General features: G+C 37.9%; 1 protein-coding gene across 2 annotated transcripts in view; it reads right to left on the reverse strand.

Annotated features, from left to right (window-relative positions):
- LOC120541539 (tetratricopeptide repeat protein 23-like) overlaps positions 1-21821 on the reverse strand; it is an 82733-nt gene that overhangs the window by 9049 nt on the left and 51863 nt on the right. For both annotated transcript variants that reach the window (XM_039773264.1, XM_039773263.1), the window contains exon 9: positions 19070-19219. In XM_039773264.1, coding sequence (XP_039629198.1) covers positions 19070-19219 — 150 coding nt within the window. The remainder of the gene's footprint in view (positions 1-19069; positions 19220-21821) is intronic.

Below are 21821 nucleotides of genomic sequence, written 5' to 3' on the forward strand. Positions count from 1 at the left end.
TATGTTTAAGAAGTGTTTGAAGACCCTCTTGTTCTGTGAATTTCCAACTGCTTAATATTAGCTATTAGATTTTGTAAACTAGGAATTGAAACATGCTTGTTTTTTGTTTTGAGCTCTTCACTTGTGATGATAAATTTTGACACATGTCCTGTAACACTTGTTCCCAAACAGTTCGTTAGACTAATGCTTACTGATTATGTTGACATCTTGTGTAAATCACTTTGGAGAAAGTGTCTTCTAAGTAAATAAATGTAAATTTAAATGTGATACGACTACGAGCCAAGTTTCAAATGCCACTTCTGACCAATAAGCAACATCTACAGTATGGGAACAGCCCGGCCCATGGCATCAACAAGGCATTTTCACCCAGAGAACTGGTGCTCACTGGATATTTTTTCCTTTTTCAGACCATTCTCTGTAATCCCCAGAGATGGTTGTGTGTAAAAATCTCAACAGATCAGCAGTTTCTGAAATACCCAGACCAATCAGCCCATCTGGCACCAACATCTATGCCATGTTCAAAATCACTTTAGTCACCTTTTTCCCCCATTCAGATGCTCGGTTTGAACATCAGCTGGTCATCTTGACAATGTCACACCTCATGATGCCTAAATGCATTGAGCTGCTGTCATGCGATTGGCTGATTAGTTATTTGCATTAACAAGCAGTTGAGTAGGTATGCCTAATAAAGTGGCCAGTGAGTGTATATTATAGATTAACATAATCTGATCAGTAGAGAATGATCTTGATACCACCCTTAACACAGAGAAGACACTATTGAGAACAAATTACTAACATAACTCGGTTTATGTTAAGATGAATAATACAAGGGACGGGAGAGCTCAAAGTACCAAAATAAATAGTCTAAACAATAAACCTGCTGGCCTCCATGGCCCTACCTAACAGCTACCTGATGAGGTACATTTACTTACTGGGTCACTTCTGGCCCAACAGAGACAATCCTAAGCCACAGGCTAGCCCGGACATCAGGTTAGAGCACCCCCATTTTGACCCAAGCCAAATGAAAACCCCTGTCCCTGAGAGCCTACAGCGCAAGGACCCCTTTCTGTCCCCAAACAGGCTGACCCTCGCATTATTTTAGTGTATACAAAGGCCTTATGCTTTGTTCTTCTACTTGCTAAACAAGATATTAGTCCACAAAAAATGAAATGGCCAACGTATGTTTGATCGGGGTTGGGCCAGTATTGCTTTCTAGTGTATAAATTGATTATCATTTTGAGTGGTTGTAAGACATGTACAGTAAATAAATCAATACACCTCAAAATTATGGGGAAAATATAATGTTTTCTAAACAATGTAACACAATAAGATGTATCTGTTCTTGTGATCATTTTTCCTCTGCTGCTTAGTGAATGGCTATCTGCTGTAGGCCGGCACCAAATACAATTTTTAAATGAATCTATAAAACTACTGCGTCATACATGGAAGGTCGCAAGCACTCTGCGCTTGTCCCCCAGTAAACTAAGGGTCAGTCTGTCTGTGGTTTCCAACGGGCAGTGACAACAAACAGACGTAACTTGCTATTGGTTTCTTAACACATCTGTAAATCTCTACTCCTTTATTTAACAGCCATCTCAAGACACTAAAAAGTTAAAACTTAGTGATCTGATACAAAGAGTATCTGAAGCACATCTGGAAATGTATTTATATAAAACGGTAAAACTAAGCTTGAGGTGGCCATATATTGTACCTTAAACTCCTCTCATGAATTAACTGCAGATGGAAAGGAGACTCGCATACCAGCATTAGCACTTTCTTCTGTTTTGTTCATTGCGATGCACCCTACTTATTTTTAGAATTTGAAACGGGTAGCACAGGTTTCTCACAGTGCCAAGGATGTGCATTTGGATGCTAAGTCTGGTTGCCCCAGCTGTGAGGAGTTTACATGTTCTGTTTTTTCTATGTGTTCCCATTTCCTTCTGTATCTCAAAAGCAGGCAGGATTATCATTATGACTAAGAGTGTGTGTGTGTGTGTGTGTGTGTGACAGAGAGTGACTGAGTGAGTGAATTATCCCTCCCTCACACCTCATGATGCACATTAAGGTCTCTGCAATCATGAAGCAAAATGGAAAACTGGGTTAAAAAAATTGCCAAAACATTTACTACACAACTTCATCCCATATGCTAGTAGTACATATGAGAATATGTTGAAGTCACAATAATGTTACCATGAGGTAGTAATGTGATCTGGAAAACTGCCTTGACTTGACAATTTTTTGTGGGTAAAAAAAAAATTCAGCATGAATGCAGGGGGAGTCTATCCAAATGTAAAACCTATCTTCACGCTTACACGCTGACTTCCCTCTGTAGCAGTACACCAGAAAATAGAGTAACAGTGTATCAGGTTGCACAACTGGGAGTAGAGCATCTAGTTAAACAATCTCCAAAAAAAACACACACACACACACACACACACACCCTTCTGTTCCCATGATGGACATAAACAAGCTCATGCCCAAGGCAGATAGATAGATGTATCAAGTGACACACAAAACATGACAGATGCATATGGCCAAAAGGTCAGTCAATCAGATCATGGCTTAGAAGGCTCTGGAGAAACTACAAGGTCAATGGAATGAGAAGTGCGCCCTCCCTTCAGCACAATGCCCAGAATTCCCAGGTGAAATGTCTGAGCTCTGTCACCAGCACCATGAAATGGAGCGAGTTATGCTTAGTAAATGGCCTTCCTTCACCTGCTTCAATGTGCATTTCGTTTACTCTCTGGCTTATTTTTCTTTCTCTGAACAGTAAGAATAAATGTAGAGTAGCATTAGAATCAGAATGTCTCTTTTTGTCATCCATCTAAATTGCCAGTATGCGTTTCCAAAACAGAGGTTAATGTTATGTGTGGTTCTAGACAAATTCCATTAACTTTAGAACTAAATGAACTAGGACAGAAGCCATACTATACACTTCTAAGAGAAATGGTGGTCAGCATACCCACGAACATACTTCCTTAGAAGGCTGGCATCCTTCAACATCTGCAATAAGATGCTGCAGATGTTCTACCAGACGGTTGTGGTGAACACCATCTTCTACGTGGTGGTGTGCTGGGGAGGCAGCATAAAGAAGGACGACGTCTCACGCCTGGACAAACTGGTGAGGAAGGCAGGCTCTATTGTTGGACAGTTTGACATCCGTGGCAAACCGACGGGCGCTGAGCAGGCTCCTGTAAAACATGGAGAATCCACTGCATCCACTGAACAGTGTCAACTCGAGACAGAGAAGCAGCTTAATTGACAGACTGCTGTCACCATCCTGCTCCACTGACAGACTGAGGAGATCGTTCCTCCCCCACACTATGCGACTCTTCAATTCCACCCGGGGGGGTTAAACGCTAACATTATTCAAAGTTATTGTCTGTTTTTACCTGCATTTTTATTACTCTTTAATTTAATATTGTTTTTTGTATCAGTATGCTGCTGCTGGATTATGTGAATTTCCCCTTGGGACTAATAAAGTATCTATCTATCTGTAGCAAATACAAGAAAAGAATCCAAAATAATGTTCAGCCTTTTTTCTTTGATTTTTAATACTGTTGGCGGCAGCAGAAGATGCCCAACTCTGTGCCAGCTTTGCTTGTGTAAGCTTCTGTGACTCCAGTCCAGAACTGTCTGCTTAATGGCTGATATATTGTTGGTAACAGGGCTGTTCCCCTACCATATTCAGCAAAGAACAACAGGGTGCTGTTATCCATTTTTGTGGCCTGACAGTGCCTCAAGAGTACCGATCCACTGTGTCCTTTTAGAACAGTACAGAAACAAAGTTTTGTTTCAGCAAAGAGTCTATTTATGGATGGAAAAGTTGAAGAATGGTCATCTGTCCACGTCCACTAGTGGTGACAACACACTGAACGGTGCCATGACAGGGATCTTGGAAACAGGCGTCTGACCACTGGATGAACCTTGAAGACAATGTCAATAAATGATGTTCACGTAAACTTTGTATTTTTAATGTATTCATTCTTATAAATGTATTATGGATGCTTTTTGACTTTTTAATTAGTTATGTAATTAGTAATTTTTAATGTTTGCAATTGCATTTTATCTGAGAACTTGTTACATCCCTCTGAGCCTACACTGAGTGAAGAACACTATACAAAAATACATTTATTTGAACTGATCATACCTTTGGCTCTGCAAAAAAAAAGTCAAGATATAACATAATGACATTAGTTTTCTCATACCTTCATTTTAGTGTAACCCTGAAATTCTGTATATGCACTTAATTATCATTTATTTTATGGCTCCAAAATCCATACTAACCCCTACTTTCTCTGCTGTTTTTTTTCCGGTTTTCTGTGGTGACAACCTGAGCCACCACCACCTGATCAATGTGCTGTGCAGTCCACCATCGTCTTAATTCTTTCCCGTGAAGCCAGAAAACCATGAAGACTAATTTAGATCTTTGATGTTAGGTAGAATGCCTAGAGGGGGCTGGGTGGTCTTATGGCCTTGGAACCCCTGCAGATTTTGTTTTTTTCTGTTTGTTTTTTCTGTCCTCCCAGCCATTGGACCTTCCTTTATGCTTTGTTAATTAGTATTGCCTAATTTTTATATTTTTTCCTCATCTTGTAAAGCACTTTGAGCTACATCATTTGCATGAAAACGTGCTATAGAAATATAAATATATAAATGTTGTTGTTGAAAAGGAGAAGCTAGTTTTAAGCATTTAACATGCTGTCAGTTTTAAAACTGGAAATTTTAAAGGGTAGAATCAAACAGGACGATCCGTCCACATTGATAAATGTGTTTAGAACAGAGAATTTGTGCAAAAGGCTTCATTGGCAATAGTTTGGAGGCGCCTCATACAATCTATCCTGCTTTCTTTTTAGGGATGACCGATGATGGCTGTAAGCTTTAAACAATGGCAGTTTAAAGCTATGTCAGTAAATTTTGTGTCCGCATACTTTTAAGCAGCCTTCGCTGCATAGGCTGGACACAAGGCGAAAACACGGTAAAGGTCAAAGTACTCTGCTTTAAAGGGAAGCCGTCCACAGAGGAAAGAAGCAGGTCCTGATTTCCCTGACGTTTTACCAAGCAGGTGCTACCCTAACTTTTCGGGTGACGGCTATTCAGTTAACTTGGCACAGACTTTGTCTCATACTGTTAGACTTCAAATGATTAGTCAGCTCCCTTTTTAAAGTCTGTGGCTTTTAATTATGAGGTGTGGATGATCCCTAAATAGTAGAAGATAATTAATTAGCCCTGCACTTTGTAACATCATCCTCTACTTGTTAGTTAGTGTATAAAATTCAGGTTTAATAATCGTCAGCGAATTGGTGAACTGATGGAATACAAAAATGTAAGCAGCCAAGAAAAATGTACTTACTTAAAACCTAAAATAAAAAAAATAAAAATACTTTAATGGATCTGGTCTTACATTGACCCTCCTAGCTTGGACCAGAGAACCAATGCCTAGCTTTAATCTGTTATGCTGGCAGCACTTCTTTTTTTGGTTCTCCAATAAATCAAGATGACATATTTGCTGGCTGATACCCATCGGTTTGGAGCCACCTGTCTCCTTTCAGTATGCTTCATGTATCAGATTATTAGGGTCTTTATTTAAAAGCACTTGCCTAGATAATCCATATTATCTGTGCTCTGCCATTTCACACTGAAGTAGACACTTTAAGGTTAAGCGGGTAGAAACATTCTCTGAAATCTTCAGGTAGTGTATGTACCCTTTGACACTTTGAGAGCTTATAAAGCACCAAATGTAGTTAAAACCATAAGTAGCAGAACTTTCACAATCCCTAAATGGTACCACTTTGTTGGACGGGGTCTCAGAGGCCTTTTCCATTCTATACCACTAGTATGAAAGCGCAGTTCCTCAGTATGTATATGTACATTGATTTATTGGTTTGAGGCCTGGAAGGCCCCATATTAATGCAAACACTGCTCAAGAGCATTAGTAGCATCAGACCTTGTTGGACATTAGCCAGGTACGGAAACTGTGTGGAATTACTTTATTTTTAATCGCTTTCTTGAATAAAGAGAGAATCAGTGGAAAATACGACCAGTCAACAAGTTGTTGAAAGTAAAACTCTGTTTCATCGTCCCAGCACGCAGCAAGGCTACTCATCTCTACAACTCAATCATTATCGCAAAGTTTAAAGACAAAAATAGCTTTGTGCTCATTTCCTGTCTTCTCTCATCACACTACAGGGTCTTAATAATCTGGCAGGTTTCCCAATTTCTGAACTGAAAGCTCTCTAAAGCAGCAGCAGCTGCCGCTCACCATTGGAGAACATGATATCAGCACTTGGCTTTATAGCCGCTGGCCTGTAGAAAGTTTCTGGCCGCAGTCTTACAAACTGAGAGAACTGGCATTCAGGTCAGGATGCTTTTATCTTTGCTGCCTGGATACAACACAGAAACACCACGCGCAATGCCAAAAGTAACGTCTCAGGAGTTCCCCAAAATTCGCCACTGATGATGCTGAAAATGGCTCAGAACAGGGAACATAAAACTTTTGTTTTATTTTTTAACATCACAGGCATATAAAAAGGCTTATGGACATATACAACAAATCCCTTAGGTCACTGAGATATTTTAAAATGCTGGAAGTCAAGGTCTGATGTTTTTGTGAAAAGAGTAGTAAAAATACAGATTTTTACATTTTCAAAGGTTTAAAACACAATTGTTGTCTAGCCATTGTAAGCAAATTTCCTAGTTTTATTGTTTAACTGTGCAAAAAGTTTCCATCAGCTTCATGGCAATGCAGGTTTTGAGAACCTTTTCACCAACATCATGTACTATTTGAAGCAACGCCACATAATACGACATAGGATTACTGTTAACCTATTGAGACAATAAGTAGTACTGGATGAACAAAAAAAAAAGAAAAAATCAAAGAAACGTCAGTGAATAAAGACTAAATCAATTGTCTTAAGATGTTCTGAAAATCATTAGCAAAAAAACAAAACAAAAGATGAGTAAATATACACAGAGGGCATTAGTGGGGATGCTACAAGACAATAACTGGAATCAAAGTAACATCCTCTGCATACACTTCCTTTTATACGACCGTTTCATTACAGCCAGAAGTGAACTGGAAGAGTCATCACCAGGCAAACAACACTGGTGGAAAGCCAGGAAAGAAATATATAAAAATGCATTTTAATACTGTGAGATTTTTGAGACCCCCAGCAACCCCTTCAGCTGTGATGTATGCCGAAACTCTGTTAACACAGGCAGGGATTGCTTTTCCATCACCGAGGCAGCTGCAGGTTCGCAGCCTCACCGTGTAACATGCCTGATGCCCTATGTTTGATGCAGTCTCACCCAGCCATTGACTTGGCCCCATCACTGCTTGTTTGCTGTGTCTGTGTGTATTAAAGTGGTAGCTCCCATTTGAATAAAGACCCTGACTGTCCCTGTTTTAATTGGAATAAAGTTGACTTTCTTGAAGCCTTTGGACTCAGTGTCTCTTCTCGGGTGCAAGACAAGTGACTCATGCGTCATGTACCTTAAACATGATGAACGACATTAGGCACAAATACTTCTCATTCTGAGACAGAATTCTTTGGAATGTTTTGGCCTGAGCCAAATTTTAATTTGGATAGAGTGCTGATATTCATCTCATCACAGATGAACAAAGGGAGCTACTTATCAACTTTCTTCCCTGGTCTGCACTTAATATGTAGTAGGAAGGGAAATCCCACAGTCTTTTTCTATTTCTTAAAAGCAACCAGCATGGCTATCGTATATACACATTTATAATATATTTATGTGTGGTTTGAAAGCAGGGGTAGGCTCAGGATTAAAGAGATTTGGAGATAGAATCTGATAACTCTGTTTTGAGACATTAATTTGGCTCACTTTGTAGCAGTGCTACTTAAACTGCCTAAAACTCCCAGCAGCATTTGGGCAGATTCAGAGGGTGCAGGGAAGAAGGATCATTAAGCAGTCTCTTTAAAAAGAAGCCAAAAAGACACAGAGGGATCGTTTCTATTATTTCCTTAATATAAACTATTATTCATATTATATCTTTATCATTTGACTGATTCAGAGGGATCATGATAATCTGTGTATGCATTACAACCTCAATCACCCTTGGATTACAGTTTCATTCTGGATTTGTGTGCTTCTCCTGTTTGTTTGTGTGACCTCATCTGAGTTGGTAAACCTCTTCCAACTTCTGTGATTCTTCACAAAACACCTAGAACATGGTAGGACAAAACTTTCATAAGATTCAGGAAACTGTTCACTTGGCATCTCAATTTATTCTTTCTATCGTGTTGCACTGGACTGTGTCATGTGTTGATTGTCTATTGCTTAGTGCGGAGTATTTCATTAGGATTTTTTTCTGTAGTGTTTGTAAATTATCGCTGTCAGGGGAACTAGGGTGGACTTTTGTATACTTTTTAAATTTTTTTTAAATGTTTCTATTATTTCCTTAATATAAACTATTATTCATATTATATCTTTATCATTTGACTGATTCATATAAGTGTCTCTGTGTGTGACTGCCGGGTCAAAGCTGAATGTGTCCCTGGGATCCCCATAGTAAAATTAATAAATCAGTGTCTTTGGACTGTGTGAATCTTAGCATCCTTGCGACTGTAACAACTTTTTAACATGTGACAGACGTCAAAAACTGTCATTGATGGTGACATATAAGCACAATGCCAATTCATGACACAGAAAATGCATTGTGGTTGCTGGTGTTTCTTTGATGGAGCTGTGTACAAGTACACAACAATACACAGTTTTGATGGTGAAAATCTAAGGCTACATCCACACTATGTTTTCATTTAAAAAAAGAAGTCACATATCAAAGTCGGCATGAAAAAGCGAGTCGTAGCATACCGTCTGAGTTTCATATGAAAGCTTATTAGGGTACAGAGAGAGAAAAAAAGGCACACAGTGGGGGAAAAGCACAAAATGTCAACTTTAATCTCTAAATTTCCACTTTCATCACGTAGTTTATTTTGTCGTTAAAGTAGAACATCATAAACTTCATCTTAAAATTGTTTCATTTACTAGTTTCTCAAATCCCATCGTAACTAAAGTAGCACATTAAATGCTTTGTTTTGTATTTGATCTTCTACGTGATCTATGTGTGTGAATCACTACGTGCTTCCGTTCTTTCTCTCCCTCTGACAGGACATAGAATCCATTACATTTGTGATATTACAGCTCTCTGAATAATTAAAATACTGAGATGTATATGTGATATCATTTTCATGATGATAGGATTTAAAGCATGTTATTAAACATGGGAACACGGTGGCGCAGTGATTGTTCATGCCTCACACAAGATGCTTGCTATGCTGTGTGTGACCTTCGATGAAATAATTTTTTGAAGCAGTACTTTCTCTTTCAAACGTACTAACCTCCAATTCCTGTCCTTCCTTTTTTTTCTCCAAATACCCAATCGCCACACAATCAGCTCTGTAATAGATGTAAAGCCATCTGTAAGCTTAGAACACCGATTCTTCAAAAATTTTAAGGAACATTGAAATATATTCGTAATGTTTAATTATTCTATCCATCTATCCTTCCAGTGTCGCACCAGCCACAGGAAGAATACAGCACGAGGCAGAAACAAACCATGAACGAAGCTCAAATTACTCGCTAGCGCTGCGGTACCATGTAGTTAAAGTTTTATCTGTATAATACAATAAATATATTTTGCTGCATTTCATCTTAAAAATGATATCGTCATCATATGTAAATATGTGCTTTATAAAGTGGCTCAGGTTTTGCAATATTATAACTGTATCATAAATATAATTACCTCACTATAAACTTGCAAGTACAAACAGTTTTACAAGGAGCACTTGATGAACTGATTGAGTGCGTTTATAGTTCTTGGGATGAAACTGTTTGTGAACCGCGAGGTCCAAACAGGAAAGGCTCTGAAGCATTTGTCGGATGAGACCAGTTCAAATAGCGAATGGCAGCGTGTGCTTGATGCTGTATACCGATAATTCGCTTTCCGATTAGCTGCTCTGAGTGGTGCAGTTAGAGTAATATGGAAAAAGATGATCCGATGTGGCAACCCCTAATGGGAGCAGCTGAAAGAAGAAGAAGGTGCAGTGAGAGTAACAACACTAAAGCAGCTATGGTATTTAGAATAGTTTGACCATTCTGTGGACCATTATATTGTTACAGGTTAATTACAATCAGATGCATAAAACTAATAAACAATATGCGGTTAATGTCAGTGTATTTATAAAGCTGCGTCAGGTATGTGAATCTGAAAAAGAATCGGAAACCACACAGGAACAGTAGCACTTCTTTGACGCTGGGTGCCGCCAGTCTGTAAAACCAAGCGCAGAACTTGCATACGACAGGGTATGAGCTACCGTGGAAATGTGCGCGGCTTACGCCAAGTTTAGGTTTTATACATTGCGATTTGAACGTGGAAACGTTCTTACCCAACATTTCTGTGCGTACACACCATTTATACATGAGGCCCCTGGAAATGTGAGGTGGTACTTGCCAAAGTTTGCCTCGTGACTCCTCTTATTTGCTATATCATACAGGATCTCTCATGATTGATGCGTTGTACAATAATATGTTTGGATTTGTTTTGATAAGGAGAATCTACTGTAAGTACTGATGTGCTGGTTATAGATATTTGCTGTTGCTGTTGTTTTTTGAAGTTTAATGCAAGAGCAAATGAAAAAAATCAGAAGAGTGCTATAACGCTGCTTGCGGTTTTCAGCCCATAGCTCACATTTGCATGGTCAATGGGAGGGTTCATTGCATTGGTTGAAATCTATTGGTTGGGACTTTTTGATTGATGCGCAACACTTGGGTTCCTTATACAGAATAATTACTACAATTTTTCCAATATTTTTTGTGACAATTTATGAAACATCATTCATACAAGATTAAAAGTCAACAGTAAATATTATAACAGTTTGATTACTAGGAGTGTAAAGTCAGCACCCATCACTTGCAAACAAGGTATTGTTTGTGTCTGTGTGTGGCATACTTCACCTGTATGATATAGCAAAAGATTTTTAAACAATCGCTCGACCCGGTTACAGGATACTCAGGGTGTTAGAAGGTCTACGAAAGTCCATCAAACAATGTTCTTTTTGCATCAGCTCAGGAAATTCAATCTCCCTCAAGCAATATTGGTCAAATTCTACACAGCCATCATGGAGTCCATTCTGACCTCATCTATAACTGTCTGGTTTGGTGCTGCCTCTATTCAGGCTAAAGGCCAATCTGTAATGCATCATCAAAACCTGTGAAGGGATCAGAGGCTGTAACTTACTGCACATTCATGTCCTATACAAGTCCAGGGTAAGGAAACGGGACACAAAGATCATTGCTATTCTGATTCGTCCGGGGCATCACCTATTCCAAAAACTTCCCTCTGACAAACATCTTCAGGTAGTGAAAGCTAAAAAGACACGTCACCTAAACATTTTTTGCCCCATGTGTAGTTATTCTTACTAATCAGGTTTGAGCTTCCAATTAGATTTTATGTATACCTGTACACTAGACTGCCTGGAGAGTCTAATCCTTCTATTCTACTATTTCTTTATTTTGTGCATAGCCCTTGCATGCTGCATCATATTTTATCATTTTATATTTTACCTTATATTTATCTTTTGTATTCTGTGCTGTCCTTGCATGTTGCACCAACACTATCAAGATAAATTTCCAGTACACATTACCTGGCCCATAAAGTGGATTCTGATTCTTGGTCTGACAAAGATTTTCCAATCTAACAGTGCCAATCATTTCAAAACTGAAACTTGCTTATTCCAGAAGAATGAACAAAAGACAAAAGTTCCTAAGCACAAACTGGCATAAAATAAGATGACTTAGGTCAAGTAAACATTATTCTCTTTTTAGCTCGTTTAATGTTTTAAAATTACAGGATAGCAACAGAAGGTAATCATAAGTTATCACTCCACACCCGGAATGACGTCAAGAGTATCAACAATGTTATTTACTTTGAAATACACATGGAGGAATAAATAAGGGAGTATACAAAGTACAAAATCCAACTCTGTCATTAAATTTGCCACAAACACCACCATCATGGACCTGATCACAGCAATTATAAGATGACCTTCAAAAAAGAGAACTCTCTTCTGGTTCCAGGTACCAGGTCAAGAAACTCTCCATTAATATCTGTAGACCAAAATGTTGGTCATAGAATTCAGACCACACTGCCACCTACTTCAGCAGGATCATTGTGAAGTCAGCATGCAGCTTTAACTTTATTGAATCCACCATCACTGACAAATTAAAGTGGTTACAGCATATATAAGATGCCTGAGAAAGGCATGAAAGTCTTTATCTATGCTCACCAATGTCTTCAGGTATACAGTGGTGTCCATAAGCATGACGTCTTAGGACAGCGTCTACTTGGCTTAGAACCATAAAGAGTTACGGCTGGCATAGAATATTACTGTCACAGTTTTTCTGTCCATCTCAGTAAACCAAATGGCATTTTTAAATACCTTAGTCTTCTTGTACAATTGCTTTCCTTCCTTCTCAGCAATGACAAATATTACAGGACCACTAACACTTGCGCTGCTAGACTGAGAGAAGACTTTTATCCACAGGTCCTAAGGTTCTTTAAGAGTACGTAGTGATGAGCAAACCTCGCTTAATTCACTTTGCTTCAAGTTTGGCAAAAGACGCAGAAATGTTCTTGAATTTCTGTGAACTGGGAGAAATGTATTTAAGTCAATGGGGAAGAAGGAAATTAACTAGTTTGAGTGGAATGTAATAGTGCAATAGTCATAGTCTTCTAAGTGTCATTGAAGACTAGATAAGCATTTGCCAGCTATGCTGGACCAATTTTTGCGGCCAATAATGTTACATGAGGTGTAAAGCAGTAGTGCTCATCACTGCGCTCCCATGCCTCCCTTAGATACGATTTTACTAAAAGTCCACAATACTCTGAGTTCTTCACCTCCTGAACTCCTATCACTATGACTAACACACGCAAACAGAGCCTGTGGTGCAAGGGATCAGTGTTAGATACTCGAGGGCTCTCTCTGACACTACCTGATCTGCGCTAGATAGAGAAAAGCATAATATGCTTAATCCAGTAGTGAAGACTATTTGCCGTGCCACCTAGTTTAGTATCAGCAAAGTTAAAGAACATGTTATTTATACTTTTATCATGATTATCTATATAGTTTAAAACCAGCATTAGACCCAGTACTGATACTTGACATTTATAATACAAAAACATCCTCTCACCCAAACTGTTTGCTTTCTCCATTTGAGCCAGTTTTGTACCCACCTACACACTACACCTTGAATTCCTACTTCTTTTAATAAATACATCTCTGATCATATATGTTTTTGTTGCTTCCTCACAGAAATCAAGCATATTAGTGAAACACAATCTACTCCATCTAAAACCCTGCTGACTGTTCAGTAATTTACCTATTCTAGACATGTGCTGCTCAACTGTTTCCTTAATAACTGCATCCATTAATTTATCCAAGATGTATGTTAAAGGATAGGTTTGTTATTTTTCAAGTCAATGTTATTTCTTCATTATGATACCATGTACTAGTTTGTCAAACGAAACTGCATTCTGAAGTGAAACATATTTTACAAATTTTATAAAATAACTAGGCTGCTTTTGTGCTTTATATTGGAGGAGTACAATTATAAAAAAATAAAAAAAAACGTAAAATGTTCTAAATGCATCAGCTTTAACGTAGCAAAAAACTAAACTCCAAACTGAAAAATATTAGGTCATTTTGAATTTCATGGCAGCAGCACGTCTCAAAAAAGTTGGGACAGGGCAACAAAAGGCTATAAAAGTAAATGGTACTAAAAAAGACCATTTTCAACTAATTAGGCTAATTGGCAACAGGGCAGTAATATGATTGGGTATAATAAGAGCATCTTAGAAAGTTAGAGTCTCTCAGAAAAAAAGACAGGCAGAGATTCACCAATCTGCAAAAAACTGCATCTACAAATTGTGAAACAATTTCAGAGTAATGTTCCTCAATGTAAAATTGAGCAGACTTTGAATATCTCATTATCTACAGTACGCAATATCAACAACAGATACAAGAATCTGGAGAAATCTCTGTGCGCAGAGGATAAGACCGAACATCAATATTGGTTGCCTGTGATCTTCAGGCCCTCAGGCCACACTCCATTAAAAACCAGCAAGATCATGTCGTGGAAATCACTGCATGGTCTCAGGAACATCAGAAATTATCTTCTGTGAACACAATTTGCAGTGCAATCTACAAATGCAGGTTAAAGCTCTATCATGCAAAGAAGCAGCCATATGTGAATATGATCCAGAAACACCACCATCTTCTCTGGGCCAAAGCTCATGTAAAATGGACTGAGGTAAAGTGGAAAACTGTTCTGGGGTCAGATGAATCAAAATTTGAAAATCTTTTTGGAAAACATGGACACTGCACCCTTAGGACTAAAAAGGAGAAGGACTATCTGGCTTTACTATCAGTGCTCAGTTCAAAAGCCTGCATCTCTGATGCTATGGGAGTGCATTCGTGCTTTTGGAATGAGCAGCTTGCACATCTGGAAAGGCACCATCAATGCTGAAAGGTATGTACAGGTTTTTAGAGCATCATATGTTCCCTTCCATACAAGGTTTTTTTCAGGGAAGGCCTTGCATATTTCAGCAAGACAATGCTAAACAATGCTAAATACAATACTGTTACAACAGCATAGCTTTGTAGTACAAGGGTCCAGGTGGTGCTGAACTGGCCTGGCTGCCGTCCACACCTTTTACCAATTGAAAACATGAAATGAAAAATATGACAAAGACAACCCAGGACTGTTGAGCAGCTAGAATTCTACATCAGACAAGACTGGAACAACATTCCTCTCTCAGGCGTCCAGCAGCTGGTCTCCTCAGTTCCCAAACACTTACAGACTTTTGGTCCAAAAACAGAGGATGCTACACGGTGGTAAACATGGCCCATCACAACTTTTTTGAGACGTACTGCTGTCGTCAAATTCAAAATTAACTTGTTCTTTTCTTAAAATGGTACATTTTCTCAGCTTAAAAATTTGATATGTTTTCTGTGTTCTATTGTGAAAAAAATGAGTTTATGAAATTTGCAAATCATTACATTCTGGTTTTATTTTTATTTTACACAGTTCCCCAACTTTCTTGAAACTGGGGTTACACATTTTATCAGAGAAGCAGTTGGTGAATTGATGTGCACAGCTGGTCTCCTTTTAAAATGGCTGAATCTAGCAACACTGATTTGTTTTGTTTTTTGCTTTTTTACCTTCTTAAACAGCACGGATATGCTATTTTGCAATGTGTGTGTAATCTCAAGATAAGGATCCATACTCAATAACATTTTTGTGCTGAAAAATGATCATATTCAGTTAATTTCTAAGGTGTTTCATTTGTAATGAGACTCCAGTATCTTTCATCTAAATTATAATGTGCAATAGCAGTCTAGTAATTTTTAAAAATATACAAAATATGATTCGCTTTAAGGTGCAATTTAATATGGCAAACTAATATATACCATGAATGTGAAGAAATAACTTTGACTTGAAATGCACTAAACTTGTCCTTTAAGCTTACTTACCCCATGTCGCATTACATACACTACACTGTCACTATAACCAGCTTTGGTGCGGCAATACAAAGATTATCCACATTTCCTCGAGTGTATTCAAAAGCGATGGACTATTACATCTTTTTAATGTTGTGGGTGTAAATCAAGTTAACAGAGAGTTGTAGCCTAAAGAATCTGAAGGGCATAAAACGATTGCTCCTTTGACAACAATGCAACTCTCTCTGAGATTCAAGAAGTTCACAGTGCTTTTTCGTTTTCATGCATGTTTGCATGTTGTCTACAGACAAGGAAATTCACTTTCCAGTATGAGATGGAGTTACACAGTCCCACTGCTCCTGTCTTTAAGATCAGATTAAACAGTTTATTAAAGGAGCAGCTGTAGCCAATAAATATCAATTGTCTCACCTGCCAGGGTATTAAAGGGCAACAGGATCAGCTGCAGGAATGGCATCTTCTACTGCCAGTTCATTTTATATGGAAACTGGAGTGGGTCTGGGGACCCCGGAATCTCTTAATGTGTGGTATTACTAGCCTTTCCAAGCACTTTATACCCACTTGAGAATACCAAAAGGTATTTGTTATTTAGACATTTGAGTTTTACTTTCTTAAGCAGTAGCACTTTGGTGGTAGAGAAAGTCAGACATTAAAATGGTTTATGAATGCAAGGTTTAGCTGATCTGCATATACTGTACCTGTGCCGCGTGGAACACTGCTTTGTTTAAACTCTTTGCTGGATTTAACTTTGTTAAAGGTTGTGATATTCTCTTTCCCACAATAATAACAAACAGACCTATTTTGTTCAACTGGAAAAAAATCCCAATCCACCTTTTAGAACTTAATGGGAAAGTGATGTTCTATATTATCTTAAACTGGAAAACACCAAGTTTCTTTTTAGAGGATCTTTTCAAAATGTGGCAGGAATTCATTAAAATAATTTTAAAATTAGCACGCCAGGCCCTTAACTAACTCTCTTTTGCTATTAACTGTTTTGTCATATATAAAGAACTATAGCATGTTAGATGGGGCTCTTGACTCGTGTTGCTATCCCATTTTGTTCGGGTGGGGTTTTGTTTCTTATTTTTTGTACTGATTTTGATTTTTACATTATTCTTATTTACTTGATGGAGCTGTGTACTATTACAAAACTTTGTTTTTCTGAATAAAAAGCTCACTACAATACCGAGCCAAAAGCTTGATTTTTGAAGGAAGACTGACTCAAGAACATTTAATAACTCCTTAAACAGTAATTTCCTTTATTTCTGTTTAACAAAGTTGGACAGTCTCCGAAAAAGAATTTGGCTTTTCACAACACCATTTTAGCAACCTTATATGCATCGCAATTAAATGGCCTACAAAATGTTACAACAGTAAGAAATGCAGCATGTGACCTCATAAGACCTTAACTACAAAGAAGTGGCAAAATGAACACACTTTAATTACTAAATGAAAGACACAAAAATCAGGCTAACTTATTTTGGAATTTTACATTCTACAAAAAGAAATTTACTTAAACATAGCACAATATATTTTCTTTCACTTAATGGCTCTGGGGCCTCTAATTGGGTGTAGAGTTCATACAGCTCATCGAGTAGCCAGGTGCTGGTGGTGGTGATTTCACTGAAATTCTCTTTAAAGTTCTTGATAGATTTCAGACTTTTCCATATTTACCCTGACGTACCCTGAACATCATTTCTAGTTTGTCAGAATTTCCCATTTTTGCCTGTCTGGTAGCATTCTCAAAATTATAGCTACATTTTATGTCCCAGAACAGCACACAACCTTTCATTATTCTTAATTCTGACATAAATGCAATTCTTTTTCTGAACCCTCATATAGATTAAGCAGCATCAAGAAATGGATGAACAGTTGGAATATAATTCAAAACTTCACAGTAGAAATAACGCTATGCAAGTCCAAAGATGTTAACCCTTCTCTAACCACTCAAACACAACCTGCAGAAAAGATTCACTCATGCAAACCACTTTCAAACCAGTTTTACCCAATTCCAGGTCACGGCCTGTCCCAGTAGGACTGGGTACAAAGTAGGAACCAAACTTGGACGAGGTGGAATCCCATCACGTATACACTTTATGTCATATGAGGCAAACATAAAGTCAGCAATTAATCCAACATTCACATCTTTTGGATGAAGGAGGTCAAGCAGAGTATGTGACGAAACACCATTGCTGATTATATAAAAATAACTTAGGCATACTAAGCAATATGAATATAAATACATTAAATAAATACATTTAAGGCAGCGAAATATAGAGGAAGACACACAGTAATCACTTCCACAGAGGAAGAATGTTCTCTAACACATTCAGTTTGGGACGCTGTCTCCACTTTCTGTTACTTGCCAATCTCCTGTCACTAAGTCATAAACATATGCATACATAAAACATCACACTCAGGAAAAAAAAAATACGGAAGACATGTACAGTATACAGAAGCTGTATAAATATGAGACACTTCTTCTAGCAACCTTTTTCATTTTATTTGTGGATTCCAATGACATCCGATTAGCATTTAAAATAGTTAGCAGCTGTAAAAATTCTATATATGTTGCAGCTATTTCTCACTCTCTGCCTCATGTTCCTATCGACACACTAATAATAATTATAGGTGAAAGGTTTTTAAGGCCCTGGCAAAAAATAGCAAGAGCTCACCCGGATTAGATGATGGTACAAGACTGGTATGCATCAAAAGCTCATTATAAACAGTAACACAGGGACAGATTTATAACCTCTACAAATTCTCCACATTTTTTGAAGGTATTCAACAAGCTTTAGATTAGTAAACTGCCACAATCCCAGAGTTTCTGCAAACCAAGAAGCTCACAGCTACATACAGTATACTGTACAGAATCTTTGTGGCTTCTCAGAATTGCATTAATCTATTAATAAATCAAATGTACTTGACTGTATATGACTGCAGTGCCTCTACTGAGATGAAAACTACAGAAAGGTAATAAAATATCAGTGTTAAACTATAAAACCTTTATTAAAACTTCATTTAAAATAATATTCAACTAACTTTAAACTACATCAAAAGTAATTCACGGATTTCAAGGGCTTGTCCTGTAAATATAACTTATAATAACATAAAAATCATCAGTCTTCTGCAGAACAAACTTCTCATTCCTAAATCAACCCAACCATATTTCCATTAAAGATTTGGTGCTAAAAAGCTATAACCAAGAAGTTCAGAATTTAAAAAATACACCCAGAAATAGCATAAAAATGTGAAGATTTTGTAATTGGAAACCAGAAAAAGAAATCCCAACAAAAAATTAGTGTTTCAAGAAGAGGCAGTGAACAGAACCATAGAACTTGACAGCATGAGAAATATTATACTGCCAAGCCATTCACATACAGATTTTAGAAAACATGTACAATATCTACAGGAGTAACAATTAAAACAATTGTCTTAATACACAATTCTTTGGTAATACGGAGTACTCATGCACCACAGGACTTTGACCATAAACTCTCTTTTGCTTATATCATTGAGACTTTACTAACCTTGTTAAGAGAGATATAAGCTTTCTTCTGTAATCCAAGTGAGCGCTCAACTGCTCCAAGCAGCTGGTATGTTTCTGCCACCTCAGTACTCAGTTCACCAAATGTGGATTTCTTTGTTTCTAAAGACCTTTTCAGAATTTTTGCAGCATTCTGAAATTAAAAGAGACAGAATAACTGTGAGGAGATTTATGAGGTCACTCCAGTGTGGTAGGGCAGAAACAAAAAACTCTTGAACATCATCTGCTATGTACTGGTCAGTTAAGGCTACGTACGGAATGCCCATTTGCTTATCTTCCTAGGGATTGGATGATGACCAGCGCTGTGTTTTGGATCAATTATAAAAACATTTACATCTTGTAAACATACTGTATGTAATAGGTATACATTTAAAGAAAGAACGAGCACCTGAACAGTATTAGGCAACCTTATGTGACAGCAGTTTGATCTTGCATATTATCACAAACTGGATAAACCTTCAGAGCATAAAATGAAAGGGGACGGGGGGTTTAGGAGGGTGGAGTAGTGGGAAATTGGGCCATGCATGGTGAAAAAGAAAATTAATGAACTGTTAACTATGAGTGGTATTTTTCTGTTCAGACAAAACAGCAGAGAAAACCCCAAAGAGATAACAGAAAGCCGGGCCAATTTCTTGAAATAGCTGCCCAGAAGATGGAGAATTAGAGTCTTGGTTTACTCCCAGATGACTAGGCCTCTCAAGAGCAGGGGTGCTATGCCTCACAACAGTGACTACAGGGATGCACTGGAAGTAAATTACAGCACGAGGTATACATTGGTGAGCTCCCACTCACTGAACTTACACAGGAATACAAGGGAGCTCCTTGGTAAGGAAGGCAAGATGAAATGGAGGCAGTTTGCATTAATGTACTAAATAAGGGACTCTGGCACCTGCTCAGGGACATCTAAGGTGCATGTGTGTTAACAATTGCTAAATTTCCCTTTTCTTGTTAAATATGAATGTCCTTATTATTTTGTGTATTTAGGCAGTTGGTTATCCACCCCAGGCTGTAAAAGGCATAAACATTATGTATTATGGCAAGCCAAATTAATGTTTGTAGGTATTTCAAAAATAATTTCATATATCCCAAGACATTTCATGTTTTTCAGATAACTGAAACTCATTTTAAATTATTTAAAATATGTATTGAGAAATATAAAGTAGCTTTTCAATTACATTAAACATAACTAAAATGGCATCCTATTTTTTCAGCAGGACTTCCTATTGGACCGAGCTATGGCTGCCTGAGCCCAGTGACATTAAAGTCCTGATTAGATCCATCTACGATGACCTTGCCAGTCCAATCCAACCTCTTCTAGTAGCAAAATGCTAAAACTTCAGCATATCCCCTTTGTAGTAACAGAGGAACACTGGAGCACATCCTCAGCTGTTACCCACTGCATGGAGGGGAAGGCCACTACCACTGGTGTCATGAGCTGGTGCTGAAGGTAACAGCTGAGGCCAGCTTAACAAACCAACGCTCAGAACGGGTACTGTAACATTACAATAGCTTCGTCAGGGCAGAGGATTAGCTTCAGATTCACACAAAGGCAAATGCCGGCTCCTTGCAAGAAGCATAAGACTGACAGTAAGAAGTTGACATGGCTGGAAGCTTAGGATTTCCAGGATGTGTCACCAAGATTACACTGGGGCAAGACATCGTCCTGCTGTCGGAAACAACAAGGCAGGTGGTCACATTAGAGCTGATAGTGCCTTGGGAAGACAGAATGGACAAGTACTATGAAAGAAAGGAGGGCTGGTGTTCACAGTGTGCACTCATTGACACGTGTATGGGGATTGCTGGTGTGTTCTTGTATAAGGCATTCAACCTCCTGAGGATGTTTGGTGTATGCAAGAGGAAAAACATCATATTTTAGATATCTCAAAATGATATCTGGATACCATGAAAGAATCTCCTGTCTTTTAAAATACATTTTAAAATATATCAAATATACTGAAATAATAATTAGATATCTTGCACATTTTATGTCAAATGAAAGAAAAATCCTTTTACAACATCAAGAATTTGCACTATCTAAAAATGTATTCTAATTATCTCAAATGTGAGTTAACACGAGGATATTCAAAATGATAGATCAGAGGTCTGCAGCACGTCGCTCGCAAGCTACCGGTAGCTCACAACCCCTTTACAAGTAGCTCGCCAAAGGGTTAATGGATCCTACATAAATTTGAAAACTTGATTAGTCAAATTAGGGGTGGGCAATCTTTCTAAAAAATCATATCACGATCCACAATCTGAACTGCAATCTATCTTTTCAATTTGGCATACACCTAAGAGAATATCTAGACTCCAACTCATCAAGACCTAAGTAACACTTTATTTTAAATATCAAACAAAGTTGAATTCAATTGTTCTCTCGTTCGCTAGCTAAGCAGAGTTAAGGACCATGCCCTGAAGCTGGCAAGTGAGTGAGGAAGGCCCCACCCCAGCCCATTGCGTGTTTCTCAGATTTGCGCTAATAAATCGGTACCGCAAATGAACTATGATAAAGAGCGAAATGAAAGAAGTCGCAAAATCTACCGGAATGTTCAAGCAAATTATAGAAAAAAACGTGATCTAAATTCGTTAAGTAGTTCTCTCGTGAAACATATATACATTATACAGTATATTAGTAAACCTTCAAAATAATGTGCAGTTAAAGTCTCAACAGCATTCTTAGCATTTCTGGAGCTTAGTAAAGCCAGATAACTGTAAGAATCTTCACCAAGCAGCTC

This window comes from Polypterus senegalus, chromosome 12 (assembly GCF_016835505.1).
Source record: "Polypterus senegalus isolate Bchr_013 chromosome 12, ASM1683550v1, whole genome shotgun sequence".
Classification (NCBI taxonomy): domain Eukaryota; kingdom Metazoa; phylum Chordata; class Cladistia; order Polypteriformes; family Polypteridae; genus Polypterus; species Polypterus senegalus.